Raw genomic sequence first — 16,104 nt, 5'->3', positions numbered from 1 at the left:
ACGGAGTCTCGCTCTGCCGCCCAGGCTGGAGTGCAGTGGCCGGATCTCAGCTCACTGCAAGCTCCGCCTCCTGGGTTCACGCCATTCTCCTGCCTCAGCCTCCCAAGTAGTTGGGACTACAGGCGCCCGCCACTGCGCCCGGCTAGTTTTTTGTATTTTTTAGTAGAGACGGGGTTTCACTGTGTTAGCCAGGATGGTCTCGATCTCCTGACTTCGTGATCCGCCCGTCTCGGCCTCCCAAAGTGCTGGGATTACAGGCTTGAGCCACCGCGCCCGGCTCTCTAAAATTTTTTTGTAGAGACAGGGTCCCACTATGTTGTCCAGGCTGGTCTCAAATTCCTGACCTCAAGCTCTTCTCCCACCTCAACCTCCCAAAGTGCTGGAATTACAGGAATGAGCCACCATGCCTGGCCTTGTCTTTGATCATCAAAGAAAAGTACTTGCTGATGCCCCTCATAATAATTCCCTTCACAGCCTTTTGGTCATAATTGAGTCACATACAGACTCATGCTTAAACCACTGGTAAGAGGAAAGGGCCAATCCAGGGAGGGCATGGAAGCTCTGCACCTCTTCCCCCATACCTTACTCCATGCATCTCGTATCATTTGCAATATCCTTTATAATACACCAGTAATCGTGTTTCTCTGAGTTCTCTGCGCTGCTCCAGCTTCAAGTTGTGGTTCCCACAGCCCACTCTTTGGGTTTCATTAATTTGCTGGAGCAGCGCACAGAACTCAGAGAAACACAATTACTGGTGTATTATAAAGGTTATTGCTCCAGCAAATTAATGAAACCCAAAGAGTGGACTGTGGGAACCGCAACTTGAAGCTCATTGGTCGGAAGTTCTGGAGGCCCGGACTCGTAAGTGGTGTCTGGGGGTATGGAAGCCAGTCTTGGGAACTGGGCCCCCAACCTGTGGGATCTGACACTGTCTCTGGGTAGGTAGGAACTGAATTAGGGGACACCCAGCTGCTGTCTGCTGCTTGGTGCAAGGGGAAAACCCCCACATATTTGTTCACAGAAGTCTTCTTCTGTGTTGATTGTTGTGGTGGTATGAGAGTAAAGGTAAAATAGGATTAGAGTTTTCCCTACACAATTGGTTATCGTGGAGCTTAAAGAACTCCATCATGGATGTTAACATGCTAGGTTAACTTCCGATTAACCCTAGTTCCAGGAATGCCCCTAAGAGTTCTTCTTTATGATTCCTTGTGTAAAAAGAGCATGTTCTTAATCATAAATCCTGCCCTTAAGCAAATTATAGGCTGTAATCCACAGAGTATTCTTGTCCTTCCCTCAGGGGTGAACTTTAATTTTCCTACACATTATGTATACCCTTTCCTAATGGTATAAAAGCCCTGGGTCTGCAGCATAACGGTACAAAGACCCACCTGTCTTGCTGCGCCCAAGACCACACTTCCATCCGTAAGTTCCCCAGTAAGTCACCTGCTACCAGCCAACTCCTGGATTTGTTTGCCTCTTCTTTGGATTTTTGGCTGCTTCTGCATTTGAGAGTCACTTTGCATATATAGCCCTTTCATGGAACAGTCATGTATGTACATAGTCAAGAGTAATATTAAAAATATGTAGCAACTGGAACCAAATTGGCGCTGGTCATTCAGAACAGACTACTGACCAATCAGGATGGACAAGGCTGAAAAAGACCGGGAAAGTGGTACTGGTACAAACCAGGTGAGCGTCAACACTGCACGTGGTACCAATTTACAAAGATACCAAAGGGTAGAGAGTGACACATGAGCCTCTCTCCTGTTCCATCCTCCAGCTTCCCAGTTCACTTCTTCAAAGGCGATCACTTTTACCAGCAAAACAGGATTTTGAGGGTTTGTAGTAAGATAAAGCCAGGCCTTGTCAAGAAATCAGTATTCTAAATTATTTTATTTTTCTCTTTAGCATATCAAGGTCTATCTCATTTGACTAGAGAGTTTTATTTATTTTTATTTTTTGAGATTGAGTCTTGCTCTGTCACCCAGGCTGGAGTGCAGTGGTGTGATCTCAGCTCACTGCAACTTCCGCCTCCTGGGCTGCTTTTGAGATGTACACTAAAACCCGTTTCCTCCATAACGTTTTCTGTCAAATCCATATATTTCTAATCATTCCATTTCTGATCCTCATTATAGCCATCGCTTAATGCAAAATTTGATACTTTGGCAAATACCATTTTTTCTCTCTCATTCTGATAGATATGTAATAATGTAAACTAGTTGAAAGCAAAGTTCATGACATCTGCATAACACCTAACAGTGCCAATGTCAACATAGACAATAAATGGCAGAATTGATTTAACTAGTCCCTTAAATGGCTTCTATTTATTCATTTAGACCATGGGGGAGGGTTTTAACAAAGTATGGTAATAAAACCTTTCTTTTCTCTGAAGCTAACTGAATATGCTATATAATGTTCCAGATTTTCCTTAGCTTCTTTCAGGTCATTGTGATCCCATCTTATAGATTTCTCCTTTTTTTCTGTTTTTCTTTTTTTTTTTTTGAGACAGAGTCTCACTGTCGCCAGGTCTGGAGTGCAGTGGCACAATCTCAGCTCACTGCAACCTCTGCCTCCCAGGTTCAAGCGATTCTCGTGCCTCAGCCTCCCGAGTACCTGGGATTACAGGCTCCCACCACCATGTCCGGTTAACTTTTGTATTTTTGGTAGAGATGGGATTTCATCATGTTGGCCAGGCTAGTCTTGAACTCCTGACCTCAAGTGATCCACCCGCCTTGGCCTCCCAAAGTGCTTGGATTTCAGGCGTGCGTCCAGCCTTCTCTATTTTTTTTTCTGAGACGGAGTCTCACTCTGTTATCCAGGCTGAACCATCTTATAAATTATCAATTGTGCAGATATATCTGGAAATTAAGGGCTCATCAAACAAACAAAACAAAACAAAAAAACAAGCAAGGCATGGTGGCTCACGCTTGTAATTCCAGCACTTTGGGAGGCCCAGGCATGTGGATCACTTGAGGTCAGTTTAAGACCAGCCTGCCCAGCGTGGTAAAACCCTGTCTCTAATAAAAACACAAAAATTAGCGGGTGTGGTGGCACACGCCTGTGGTCCCAGCTATACGGGAGGCTGAGGGGGCAGAATCGCTTGAAACCGGGTGGCAGACGTTGCAGTGACCCAAGATCGCTCCACTGCACTCCAGCCTGGGAGATAGAGTGAGTACCTGTCTCAAAAAAACAAACAAAAAAAGAATAAAATAAAATAAAACACTTAAATTAGTGAATAACCTTGGTGAAAATCCACGTCCATGCTTCTACAGCATTTCTCTTCAAAGCTAAAAAAAAAAACGAAAAAATCAAAAATCAACCCAAAGGTGTGGGTAGAAGACTCCATCTGCGACCGTATTTAAGCATCAGTCATGCCGTTAAAGGAGAAAGTGGACATCCTCTCAAGGAAACTTTAATCCTGTCCCCAAAGGATTAAAATCCTATAACAAATATTTGTTTATAACACATCTTCACAAGATCAAAACATTCTGGTGGGGCAAATAGTAAAGACTAAATCTTGAACATTGACGAAAACTTCCTGAAAAGCCCAATGTATTTGACAGGAGAGGTGGCTGGGGTCCCGGGCCTAGGGAGGCAGGGCGGGGAGGCGCAGGTGTCACCGCGGGCGCCCAGCTGCTTATGTCACAACCCGCAGAAGGTGCCACGCGCCGGTTGCTATAGAGGCCGCGCTTCACACCCCGTCCCGGCTCCCAGGCGCTCCCGCGTTCGGTGACGGCCGAGTAGGCTGTAAGCAGCGCGATGCCAAGAGAGAGCTGCTGGCGGGGGCGGGCGAATCTCCCTACACCATGAGCCTCGGGTCCGGCCCCGTTTGGGGCCGATAAGCACAGCGCAGGCCGCCCTCCATTTGCCCCGGGGCCTCGGCTGTGAAGGTAGTGGCGGCCGGACAGGAAGCCCGAGGAAAGCGCAGGGCCGCGTCTCTACGAACACGTGAAGGAAAAGCAGCTCCGTCCACAGCACCGCTTCGGGGCTCCTAGGTGAGGGTCCCCCCGGCGGAAGCGTGGAGGGGCCGGGGTGCCGGGAAGCGAGGCGGGGAGGAAGTCGCGGACACGACCTGGGGGCTCGGGGCTCGGGGTCGGGGTGAGGAGAAGAGCGGGAAAACGGTGAAAAGGAAGACCTTGGGCGAAGACGACGGCTGAGGGCGGAGCGACAGCCCGCGCCTGGAGCTCAGTGAGGGCGTGGCCTGGGGCGTGAGGGCGTGGCCTGGGGCGTGAGGCCGCGGCCTGGGGGCGAGCCGGGCGGGCCCACGGCACGCTGCAAGCCCAGCCTCCCGCCAAGCACCGCCCCCATCCAGCCCCTGTGGGAGGAGCCGTGGGAGGGGTCGCCTCTTGCCCGGCGCGTGCGGCAGTCGCGTCTCTGCGTTCGGCCCCGCCCTACCCAGGGCCCCGCCCCCTTCCTGGCGCGCGCCGCATCCTGACGCGATCCCCCTCCCCCCTCCGGGTTCGCGTAGGGAGTCGGGCCCCGGGCCGCCACCGTCACCTCGGCCGCTGCCGCTGTCGCCATCGCCTTGTTTCCCCATCCCCCGCCATGGCCGAGGACCTCTCCGCGGCCACGTCCTACACCGAAGATGATTTCTACTGCCCCGTCTGTCAGGAGGTGCTCAAAACGCCCGTGCGGACCGCGGCCTGTCAGCACGTGTGAGTAGACGCCCCCTCCCCCGCGCGGAGCCGGGTTGTTGCTTAGGCCCGGCCTCCGGCCCGGGACCCCCGGCTGCCGCCTGGCGGGAACCGAGCCCGCCGCGGCCTGCTCGAGCGTCGCTGCCCCCCGAGGTCCCGTTCCCTGCCCCTCAGAGCCCCGGGCCGCCCTCCTCCTTAGCCTCGGGGCCCGCTCTGCGCGTCCTGCCCCCTCAGCCCGAGCTCCCGCTCTCCCTGGCTTTCGCGCCCCCGGGGCAGTGGCCAGGCCGTTCCCTGCGGCGTCTTCAGGCCCCGGAGGCCCCTGTAGTCTCCGCCAGGCCCGGGAGGAATTGCAGGGAACTTGGAGCCTTTTTGTTTCTTAGCAACCCGGGTGAAGGTTGGGGTGTCGAGTGTCAAAAGCGGCCGGCGGTGCCCACGCGGGCCCGCTCGCCCCGCGACCTGCCCAGCTTTCAAGTTTCCTCTTTCAGAACCTTGGTGCGTCCCCTCGGTCCAAGAGCTCTTCTGTAACTTCCCCTCAACCCTGCTTCACAGAACACCCTCCAGAGCGTTTTGTTTCGTTTCCAGTCCACTGTGTGTTAGAGGGATCTAGAATGAGTTTTCTTCTCTGGTCTGTGAAAACCGACAGGATTTTCGGGCATGGAAGTGAGCGTTCCCCTTTGTTTTACCTTTCTGCTTATTACTTGATTAATACAAGGGTGGAGAGGAGAAAGGCAGACTTCTGTTACGAGGAATGGGCCGAAAGTGAAATGCTCCCCAGGGTGGGGGAGAGCACAAAGGGGTTGGGTGAGATAACGCGTGCGTTTGATTGGCAGGCATATTTACAAGAACTTTGATAAGATTTTATGGACGGCTAGGGTGTGAGTAAGGGTTGGAAAGCGCCCTTCTTGAAAAGGTGTATAGCCCTTCTGACAGACCTGACTGATGATCAGAGTCCCCCGGGAGCTTTTTAAGTAAACATACCAATTCCCAGGCTCCATTCCAAACTTACAAAAGAATTTTTGGGCAGGTGGGGCCTGGAAATCTTTATTTTTAAAAAATACACTCAGGCTTGAAAGTTACGTGTGCTTGCAAACAACCGAAAAGAATTGACTAACCTTCTAAATGTATTTCATTCTCCTTCCACTTTTTTTTGTTTGTTTGTTTGTTTTTTTGAGGTAAGGCTCTATAATTTTGTAAAGGATGGATTGAATTTTTGGGTCTTAATTGCAAATGCCCTTACTCTGGTTGTTTTCTTGATACCAACTCTTCTCATTTTGTTCCCCAATCTTAACTGCACTGTCTACTTTATTTCTATTTTGTGCTGGTTGTGTGAGCCAAGAGTGTGTGGATTTTCATGATAGAGATTATGCCAGTTACGCTTTCGCTCTTTAAGGGAGATGAATGGCATCTTATTATTTTGTGCAACAAATGCAGATTCTTAGAGAAATGTTTTGAGGGATCCTTTTGTAGTTCATAATGTGATGATTGAGTGTTCACAGGCATGTGTGAGATGTGCCACCCTCAAACCTTGTTACAAGGTCAACACATTACCCATTTGACATGAAAAAAAAGGTTTGGAGGTGTCTAGGGCACAATATAGATCTTTCACCTTTAATCTAGCATAACTTGGTGCCTTTCCAATATATAAAAAAATTTAAGTGCTGTGTTGGCAGTGGGTAGATAAAAGGGAGGGAGGAGGGCAAGGTGAGAGGAAGTTGTAATAGCTGCTAACTGTATATATACAAAGCAGGTATTTTTTTTAGATAGAATCATTCTTTTTTTTTTTTTTTTTTTTTTTTTTTTTTTTTTTTTGAGACTGAGTCTGGCTCTGTCGCCCAGGCTGGAGTGCAGTGGCCGGATCTCAGCTCACTGCAAGCTCTGCCTCCCGGGTTTACGCCATTCTCCTGCCTCAGCCTCCCGAGTAGCTGGGACCACAGGCGCCCGCCACCTCGCCCGGCTAGTTTTTTTTGTATTTTTTAGTAGAGATGGGGTTTCACTGTGTTAGCCAGGATGGTCTCGATCTCCTGACCTCGTGATCCGCCCGTCTCAGCCTCCCAAAGTGCTGGGATTACAGGCTTGAGCCACCGCGCCCGGCCTAGATAGAATCATTCTAATTATCCTTTGGGTCATTGACCTCATGGGCCTCATTGTAATTTTTTAGCACTCCCCAAAATTCCGTGTAGATTGCTCTAGTCCACTTCCCTTGTGGGACATTTTAAATCAAGGACTATAATTTGGTTTGACCTCAAGACTGTGGAAAATGTTGGAGATGATTGTATTTAATTCAGGACCTTTCTCAAATCAACTCATTATGCTTAGACAGTTCTGCCTGAACAATGAATTAAAGAATAGGCAGAGGGAGAAAAAAGTTTAATTTGGAAGAGGTGGTAATGGAGGAACAGGATCTTAATCAGTTGGAGTTTAGTGGGGGAATTGGAGAGAATTTTTAAAAATTATTATTTTTTTGAGACATGGTCTTGCTCTGTTGTCCAGGGTGGAGTGCAGTGGTGTGATCACGTTTCATTGCAGCCTTGACTTCCCCCGTTCAAGCAACCGTCCCGCCTCAGCCTCTCAAGTTGCTGGGACTACAGGAGCATGCCACCATGCCTGGCTAATTTTGTTTTCTTTTTTATAGAGACAGGGCCTCACTATGTTGCCCAGTCAGGTCTTGAACTCCCAGGCTGAAGTCATCCTCTGCCTTGGCCTCCTGCCGTGGCCTCCCAAAGTGCTGGGATTACAGGCATGAGACATGGCGCCTGACCTATTTTTTAAGTAACATAGTTATCTATGTCATTTACCCTGCCTTCTTCACAAAGGACAGACCTGTGCCTTTAAAGAAATTTATATTTGGCTACAAAATCAGTTTTTGATTCATGAATAGAGAGTTGAAATGATAAGGACTTTGGGTTACTGTGGATCAGTTAGAAAATGAAAAATTTTAGTTGCCATTTCAATGACAGTACAGGATTTGACTACTGACTCTCCTAGTTAAAGGAGCAAGTTCATTATCATTAGAATAACATTACTAAAATATAAATTCCCATTTAATCCCCATTCGTTCCCTGCAGTTGTTGAATGCTTTCTATTTGTCTGGTGCAGGGACTACTAAGTACTGTTTCCCTGGAGACTGTTAATAGTCCGCTGGAGAGACCTATACATGAGTGTGATTGATACAGAAGATATTTTATGTGAGCATCTAGAGCAGGTATCTAAATTAGCCTAAAGGATAGGGATGATTTCCTAGATGAAGTAACGCCTTAGGTCAGCGTTTGTGTTCAGGGTTTGTGGGGAATGCCAGAGTCAAGGAGGGTACAGAGGATGAATGTGAGCTGGACTTCGAAATTTGGCTGGAGCCAAAGACAGCGTAGTGGAGATGGAGCTTTTAGAGTTATTGGCAGGAACTTACTGAGTAAGCTAATTTGAGCGTTTTCCTGAAAACCTATTAAATAATTAGATAACCTAATGAATAATACTAGACCTAGTAAATAATTTTTGGCAGAGGAGCAGCATGGTCACATTTCATTTTTAGAAAATTTACCTTCATAGCAGGGTTTTCAGCTTGGTAGTGGTGAGACTAGTGAAGAGGTCATTCATTGATGTGTCATGGAGAGAAATGATTAGAACCTGAACTAAGGAATTGATAGTAGGAATGGAGCAGAGAGACTCCTGACATTTTAAGGACAGTGTGTGAGATTTGTTGACTGTGTGTTCAGTAGTTAAGTGTATATACCATATGTAGATCTGGAATACATGGAGCTAAAGCTGTGGGTGTCGACGTAGTCACCGAGTGAGGTATATAAATGGAAAGATTGAAGAGCATCTAGATAAAGCAAAGTGCTGGAGAATACGTACTTAAATACTGAGTGGAGAAAATTGCAGCCTGACAAGGAATGAACAGAAGGATAGGAAGAACACCAGGAATAAAGTGAGTGGAAACTGAGGATTCAAATAATCTGCAAATGACTGTTAAGGAAGCAGTCAGCATTGTCACATGCCTTAGAGTGGTCAGATGTAATTTTGTTTTTATTTTTTTTGAAATAGGGTCTCGCTCTGTTGTGAGGAGTGCAGTGGCATGATCATAGCTTACTGCAACCGCGACCTCCCAGGCTCAAGAAATCTTCCCACCTCAACCTTCCAAGTAGCTGGGACTACAGGCACTCACCACCATACCTGGCTGTTAAAATTTTTTTTTTTTTTTTTAAACTTGCTTTGTTGCCCAACCTAGTCTCTAACTCCTGGGCACAAGCTGTCCTCCTGCCTCAGCCTCCCAAAGTGCTGGGGTTACAGGCAAGAGCCTCCACACCTGGCAGATGTAATATTTTGAAAACATGTTAAGACAAATTAGTATGAAAGTTGAGCAGGTAGTCAAAGCAAAGTTTCAGAAGTAAGTAAGACTGGCGTAGGAGTAAGGTGTTTATCTCTTTTGGTGTTTATTCTGTAATCTTCAAAGGCTCTTGGAAACCTCTGTTCTTCCTTGTTTTGAACAGTCAAGGAAATAATTCTTGTACATGGCAGAAGTAAGCTACTATTGCAATAAAAATTACATATAATAACAAGTTTGATTCTTTGCTAAACTCTTAAAAATGGAAATCTAATCTGTTTTTGCTTTGAGGCCTCTCTGTAAGTAGGCATCTTTTAAAATGAACTTCTACTTCTTGTTAAGCACAAATTTGTGTAATTTCCTATTTGACCAGCTTGAATATCCAATTCCTGAGTTTTTAGTTCATATTTACTTTTTTTAATCCTTAATTAAAAAAAAATTTAAATTAATTATTTATTTTTGAGACAGTCTCTCTCTGTTGCCCAGGCTGGAGTGCAGTGGTAGGATCTTGGCTCACTGTAACCTCCATCTCCTGGATTTAAGCGATTCTCCTGCCTCGTCCTCCTGAGTAGCTGGGACTACAGGCACAAGTAGCTGGACTACAGGCATGCACTACCATGTCCGGCTAATTTTTGTTTTTTTGTATTTTTAGTAGAAATGAGGTTTCACCATATTGGCCAGGCTGGTCTCGAACCCTTGAGCTCAAGTGATCTGCTCGCCTTGGCCTCCTAAAGTGCTGGGATTATAGGCATGAGCCACTGGCCCCGGCCTAATTAATTAATTTAGAAACAGGGTCTCACTTTGTTATTCAGGCTGTGTGTGTATATATACATATACATATACATATGTGTGTGTGTGTGTGTGTATATGTATAATTTTTTTTTTTTTTGAGACAATCTCGCTCTGTTGCCCAGGCTGGAGTGCAGTGGTGTGGTCTCGGCTCACTGCAACCTCCACCTCCCTGGTTCGAGTGATTGTCCTTCCTCAGCCTCCCAAGTAGTTGGGATTACGGGTGTGCACCACCACACTCCGCTAATTTTTTTTTTTTTTTTTTTTTTTTTTTGAGACGGAGTCTTGCTCTGTAGCCCGGGCTGGAGTGCAGTGGCCGGATCTCAGCTCACTGCAAGCTCCGCCTCCCGGGTTTACGCCATTCTCCTGCCTCAGCCTCCAGAGTAGCTGGGACTACAGGCGCCCGCCACCTTGCCCGGCTAGTTTTTTGTATTTTTAGTAGAGACGGGGTTTCACGGTGTTAGCCAGGATGGTCTCGATCTCCTGACCTCGTGATCCACCCGTCTCGGCCTCCCAAAGTGCTGGGATTACAGGCTTGAGCCACCGTGCCCGGCCTCCGCTAATTTTTTGTATTTTTAGTAGAGACAGGGATTTACCATGTTGGCTGGGCTGGTTTTGAACTCCTGACTTCAAGTGATCCGCTTGCCTCGGCCTCCCAAAGTGCTAGGACTACAGGTGTGAGCCACTGCGCCTGGCAATATATTTCTTATAGTTTAAAATTTTTTAGAGATGGGGTCTTGCTGTGTTGCTCAGGCTGATCTCAAACTCCTGGCCTCAAGCGGTCTTCCCATCCGAGCAGCAGGGACTACAGGTAAGTGCCACAGCATCTGGCTTTTTGTAATTTTAACAGCTTTATTGGTATCTTGTTACTTGAGAAGTTGTGCTCTAAGTATATACTTTAAAATAATTTTGTTTCCTAAAGTCTGTGCTATTTAATTATATAACAAAAGGTTGACTTCATTTTAAATCTTGAAGACTAATTTAAAACCTTTGATTTTTTTTTTTTTAAGTTTTTTTGGGGAATTATCTCAATTATAGACTAGGAAGATAGATAGACTAAGTGCCAGATTTTAAATTATTTAATTTATACTGAAATTGGGAGCATGATGAGTGGGACTATTGTTTTCACTCTCCCAGTATTGTTGATTAGCCTTTTGTTGGGAGAATGCGTAACGGAAATTCATCTAGCATCTGCTAGTTTAAAGTTGAGAGAAATGTAAACAGAACTTTTTTGGTTATAGGGTAATGCCCTATTCTGAAGATACAGGCCTTTTCAGAAACATGAAAATTAGTTTTAGTAATTCTTGATTTGTACCATTTTCCTTACTTCTGCTTTGTTTTGAAATAATTCTGTCTAGCACTTTCTGTTCCAGCCCAAAGTGAGATGAGAATAATTCGTTTTGTGTCTGAAGAAACATGCTTGGTTGTACAGAGAAAGGAACAGTAAAATTGGAGATAAAAGACCTGAATATCTCTATTTCATTTTATTTTATTTTTAGACGAAATCTTGCTCTGTTGCCCAGGCTGGAGTGCAGTGGTGCAGTCTTGGCTCACTGCAACCTCCACCCGATGGGTTCAAGAGATTCTCCTGCCTCAGCCTCCCGAGTAGCTGGAAGAACAGGCATGCGCCACCACACCTGGCTAATTTTTTTGTATTTTTAGTAGAGATGGTGTTTCACCATGTTGGTCAGGCTGGTCTCCAACTCCTGACCCCAAATGATCTGCCCGCCTCAGCCTCCCACGTGCTGAGATTACAGGTGTGAGCCACTGCACCCAGCCATTCTTTGTACCTCTTATCACAGTTTGTAATCAAAACATTTTTGGAATCAGATGATTTGACCAATGTCATTTTCACTGGTTAGACTGCAAGCTTTATAAAGGCAGCATCCAAGATCTGCTTTTACTTATTTAAGCCTACTAATATATCGTTTCACATATGAGAGTTTTTCCTGCCAGCTAAATTCTGACAAATGGAATTGCTGGGTCAAAGGGTAGATACAAACAAATATTTCTGATACATCACACAAGAATGGTTGGAGCCCTAGTGAAGTGTCTTGTTCATGGAACGTGCTCATGGTTTTGATTTGAGAACTGTCAATTATATCTTTTGGTTAAGCGATTTAATAATTTTTAAATTAAGGTAAATTGGCATTCATTGCTTTAGCAAATATTAGTGACTGCTTAATAGGTGCCTGGCACTGTTAGGTGCCAGGGATGTTGTAAAGAGCAAATAGATAGGATCCCTGCCCCTTTGGAGCTGGGTGTTAGTGATTGAGATATATATATGGAAACATGCTTGGTTTTACAGAGGAAGGAACAGTAAAATTGGAGATAAAAGACCTGAATACCTCTATTTTATTTTATTATTTTATATATATATATATTTGAGACAGTTTCTTGCTCTGTTGCTCTGTTGCCCAGGCTAGAGTGCAGTGGCATGATCATGGCCCACTGCAGCCTTGACCTTCCTGGGCTCAAGTGATCCCCCTTTAGCCTCCCCAGTATCTGTGACGACAGGCATGTGCTACCGCCATGCCCAACTAATTTTTTTTTTTTTTTTTTTTTTTTTTTGAGACGGAGTCTCACTCTGTCGCCCAGGCTGGAGTACAGTGGCACGATCTCGGCTCACTGCAAGCTCCACCTCCCGGGTTCATGACATTCTCCTGCCTCAGCCTCCCGAGTAGCTGGGACTACAGGTGCCCGCCACCTCGCCCGGCTAGTTTTTTTGTATTTTTAATAGAGATGGGGTTTCACCGTGTTAGCCAGGATGGTCTCGACCTCCTGACCTCGTGATCCACCCACCTCGGCCTCCCAAAGTGCTGGGATTACAGGCTTGAGCCACCGTGCCCGGCCAATTTTTTTTTTTTTTTGAGACGAAATTTCACTCTTGTTGCCTAGGCTGGAGTGCAGTGGCACAATCTCAGCTCACCACAACCTCCACCTCCTGGGTTTAAGTAATTTTCCTGCCTCAGCTTCCCAAGTAGCTGGGATTACAGGCATGCACCACCAGGCCTGGCTAGTTTTGTAATTTTAATAGAGACAGGGTTTCATCGTGTTGGTCAGGCTGGTCTTGAACTCCCGACCTCAGGTGATCCACCCACCTCGGCCTCCCAAAGTGTTGGGATTGCAGGGGGGAGCCACCGCACCTGGACTGTGTTTTTTGTATAGACTGGGTTTCACCATATTGGCCAGGCTGGTCTTGAACGCCTGAGCTCAAGTGATCTGCTCACCTTGGCCTCCTGGAGTATTGGGATTACAGGTCTGAGCCACTGTGCCTGGCCTGAGATATATTTAAATTAAAATAAACACTCAGAAAAATGGTGTAATTACAAATTTATAGGTTTTGAGAGAGTATAAGAGAGGGACCAGATCTAGTGGGTGAGTGGGTGAGTATCGATGACCCTTTCTTGAGGAAGCGATATTGTTACTGAGATCTAAGTGAGTTATAGGTGTTAATTTGTGGAGGGCTGTGTTTGTGTATAGAACATTCTGGGGAGAGGAAACATTCTGAACAAAGATCCTGAGGTAGGAGGGAACATGCAGGGCTTTGTATTTGAATGACAGAAGCATCTTCTGGGCTTCAACCTCTTATAGGTTTCTTTTTTTTTTTTTTTTTTTTTTTGAGACGGAGTCTCGCTCTGCCGCCCAGGCTGGAGTGCAGTGGCCGGATCTCAGCTCACTGCAAGCTCTGCCTCCCGGGTTCACACCATTCTCCTGCCTCAGCCTCCCGAGTAGTTGGGACTACAGGCACCCGCCACCGCGCCCGGCTAGTTTTTTTTTTGTATTTTTTAGTAGAGACGGGGTTTCACCGTGTTAGCCAGGATGGTCTCGATCTCCTGACCTCGTGATCCGCCCGTCTCGGCCTCCCAAAGTGCTGGGATTACAGGCTTGAGCCACCGCGCCCGGCCTTTTTTTTTTTTTTTTTTTTTTTTTTTTAAAGACAGAGTCTCGCTCTGTTGTCCAGGCTGGAGTGCAGTGGCACACGCAATCTTGGCTCACTGCAACCTCCACCTCCTAGGTTCAAGCCGTTCTCCTGCCTCAGCCTTCCGAGTAGCTGGGATTTCAGGCATGCACCACCGCTCCTGGCTAATTTTCTTTTCTTTTTTTTTTTTTTTTTTTTTTTTTTTTTTTTTTTTAGTAGAGTCAGGGTTTCACCATGTTGGTCAGATCGGTCTCAAACTCCTGACCTCAAGTGATCTGCCCGCCTCACTCTTATAGGTTTATTAACATTTTACTTTTTAAGCCATAGTTTCCTCATCTGTAAAATAAAGGAACTTATTAAGAAATTTTTTTTTTTTTTTTAAGAATTCAAGATCATGAATGGATAGTTTCTGGGACCCAGCCTAGCACCTAGCACATATTATGTACTCAATAAATGGTAACTGCTATATTCATACATGTCATGTTGCTTTCTCCAAAACTGAGCTAATTTACAAAATGCCATTAGTACTATAAAAGTATATTTGTAATCCATCATCTTTGCCAATTTTGTTTAAGCATTTTTATGCTATTTTAATACAGTTCACAATGGTGTCTAGAAGTCACATTAAAATGTATTTCTTTAGTTGCTAGCAAGGCTGCATGCATTTTTCCATATTACATTTTTGCTTGCTTGTTTTGAGACAGGGTCTAACTCTGTTGCCCGGGCTGGAGTACAGGGGCATAATCATGGCTTACTGCAGCTTCAACCTCCTAGGCTCAAGCAATCCTCCCACCTCAGCCTCCCAAATAGCTGGGACTACAGACGTGCACCACCATGCCTGGCTGATTTTTTGTTTGTTTGTTTGTTTGTTTTGGTAGAGAGGAGGTCTCGCTATGTTACCCAGGCTGGCCTCAAACTCCTGGACTCAAGTGATCCTCTCACCTTGGCCTCCCAAAGTGCTGGTATTACAGGTGTGAGCCACCACACCTGACCTTTTTTTAGTTTCTTATATGAATGTTTTTAATAATATCACTAGTCTGTAGTAATGTAATTAATATTTGAAGAGTTTGTATTGTACAGTTTGTCACCTGATTTATCACATGTAATAATTCTGGAGGTTAACTTGGGGTTTTCTTTTCTCGTTTTTGTTTTGTTTTTGTTTGTTTGTTTGTTTTGTTTTGTTTTGAGAAAGAGTCTCATTCCGTTGTCCAGGCTGGAGTGCAGTGGCACTATTTCGGCTCACTGAAACCTCCATCCCCCAGATTCAAGTGATTCTCCTGCCTCAGCCTCCCGAGTAGCTGGGATTACAGGGGTGCACCACCACGCCCAGCTAATTTTTATTTTTAGTAGAGGTGGGGTTTCACCATGTTGGCCAGGCTGGTCTCGAACTCCTGACCTTAGGTGATCCACCTGCCTTGGCCTCCCAAAGTGCTGGGATTACAGGTGTGAGCCACCATGCCCTGCCAATTTAGGATTTTCTAACAAAATCGTTTTGTGATCTAAATTGATTTTTTGCTTTTCTGTATTTTTCTGCCTTTAAATATTTGCTTTGTTTTTATAGCCTATATATATGTGTGTGTGTGTGTGTGTGTATATATATATATTTTGAATCCAGACCATTCGGTTTATTAGTTGTGTGTCAGTATTTTTGAAAGTAAATGCTGAATAGAAATTATTGGCTTTGTTTCTCCTTTTTAGTAAAAATTCCTTTAGCGTTTGTTTATTTTTCATTTTTTGGTTAGAGACTAATTTTAATTTAACTCTGTTGATCAGGCTGGATTTCAGTGGTGTGATCATTGTTCACTGTAGCTTTGAACTCCTGGAGTCAAGGAATCCTACTGCCTCATCCTTGCAAGTAGCTGAGACTACAGGTGCACACCACCACACTTCACTAATTTTAAAAAATTTTTGTAGAGATGGGGAAATCTCACAATGTTGCCCAGGCTGGTCTTGAACCCCTAGGCTCAAGTGATCCTCCTGCCTCAGCCTCCCAAAGTGTTGAGATTACAGGTGTGAGCCACTGTGTCTGGTCTCATTCAGCATTTGATTAAACATTTTTGTGTACCTGATATTCAAGGCACCAAGAAAAAAGAAAAAGGTTTGTCCTTCAAGGAATACAATCAATAAACAGCAATTTTCCACTAAATAACATTTTTTTATCCCTTTTTATCATTACAATTTTTTTTTTAGACAGAATACATGCTGAGCTTTTGAAAACTTTATAGCAAATTAGGAATAGGCTCAAAAACTTTTTCTTTTTTTTTTTTTGGAGACAGAGTCTAGTTCTGTCACCCATGCCAGAGTGCAGGGGCCTGATCTTGGCTCACGGCAATGTCTGCCTCTTGGGTTCAAACAATTCTGGTGACTTAGCCCCCCAGATAGTTGGAATTACAGGCATACGCCACCATGCCTGGCTAATTTTTGTATTTTTAGTAGAGACG

General features: G+C 45.3%; 1 protein-coding gene and 1 non-coding gene across 3 annotated transcripts in view; both read left to right on the top strand.

Moving 5' to 3' along the window:
• The first annotated feature begins 3,646 nt into the window (after positions 1-3,646).
• Positions 3,647-16,104, top strand: part of RNF138 (ring finger protein 138) — a 40,449-nt gene continuing 27,991 nt past the window's right edge. The window contains exons 1-2 of one of the 2 annotated variants that reach the window (XM_050768278.1): positions 3,647-3,995; positions 4,469-4,655. In XM_050768278.1, the coding sequence (XP_050624235.1) occupies positions 4,546-4,655 (110 nt within the window). In that variant the 5' untranslated portion in view covers positions 3,647-3,995; positions 4,469-4,545. The remainder of the gene's footprint in view (positions 3,996-4,468; positions 4,656-16,104) is intronic. The other variant, XM_050768280.1, reaches the window with a different exon arrangement.
• On the top strand, positions 6,090-6,192 carry LOC126941596 (small nucleolar RNA U13). The gene has a single exon (XR_007721378.1). It is a non-coding gene; the product is annotated as a small nucleolar RNA U13 (small nucleolar RNA).

This window comes from Macaca thibetana, chromosome 18 (assembly GCF_024542745.1).
Source record: "Macaca thibetana thibetana isolate TM-01 chromosome 18, ASM2454274v1, whole genome shotgun sequence".
NCBI classification, from domain to species: domain Eukaryota; kingdom Metazoa; phylum Chordata; class Mammalia; order Primates; family Cercopithecidae; genus Macaca; species Macaca thibetana.
The sequence above is the reverse complement of the archived record's forward strand: the minus strand, read 5'-3'. Positions and strand labels throughout refer to the sequence as shown.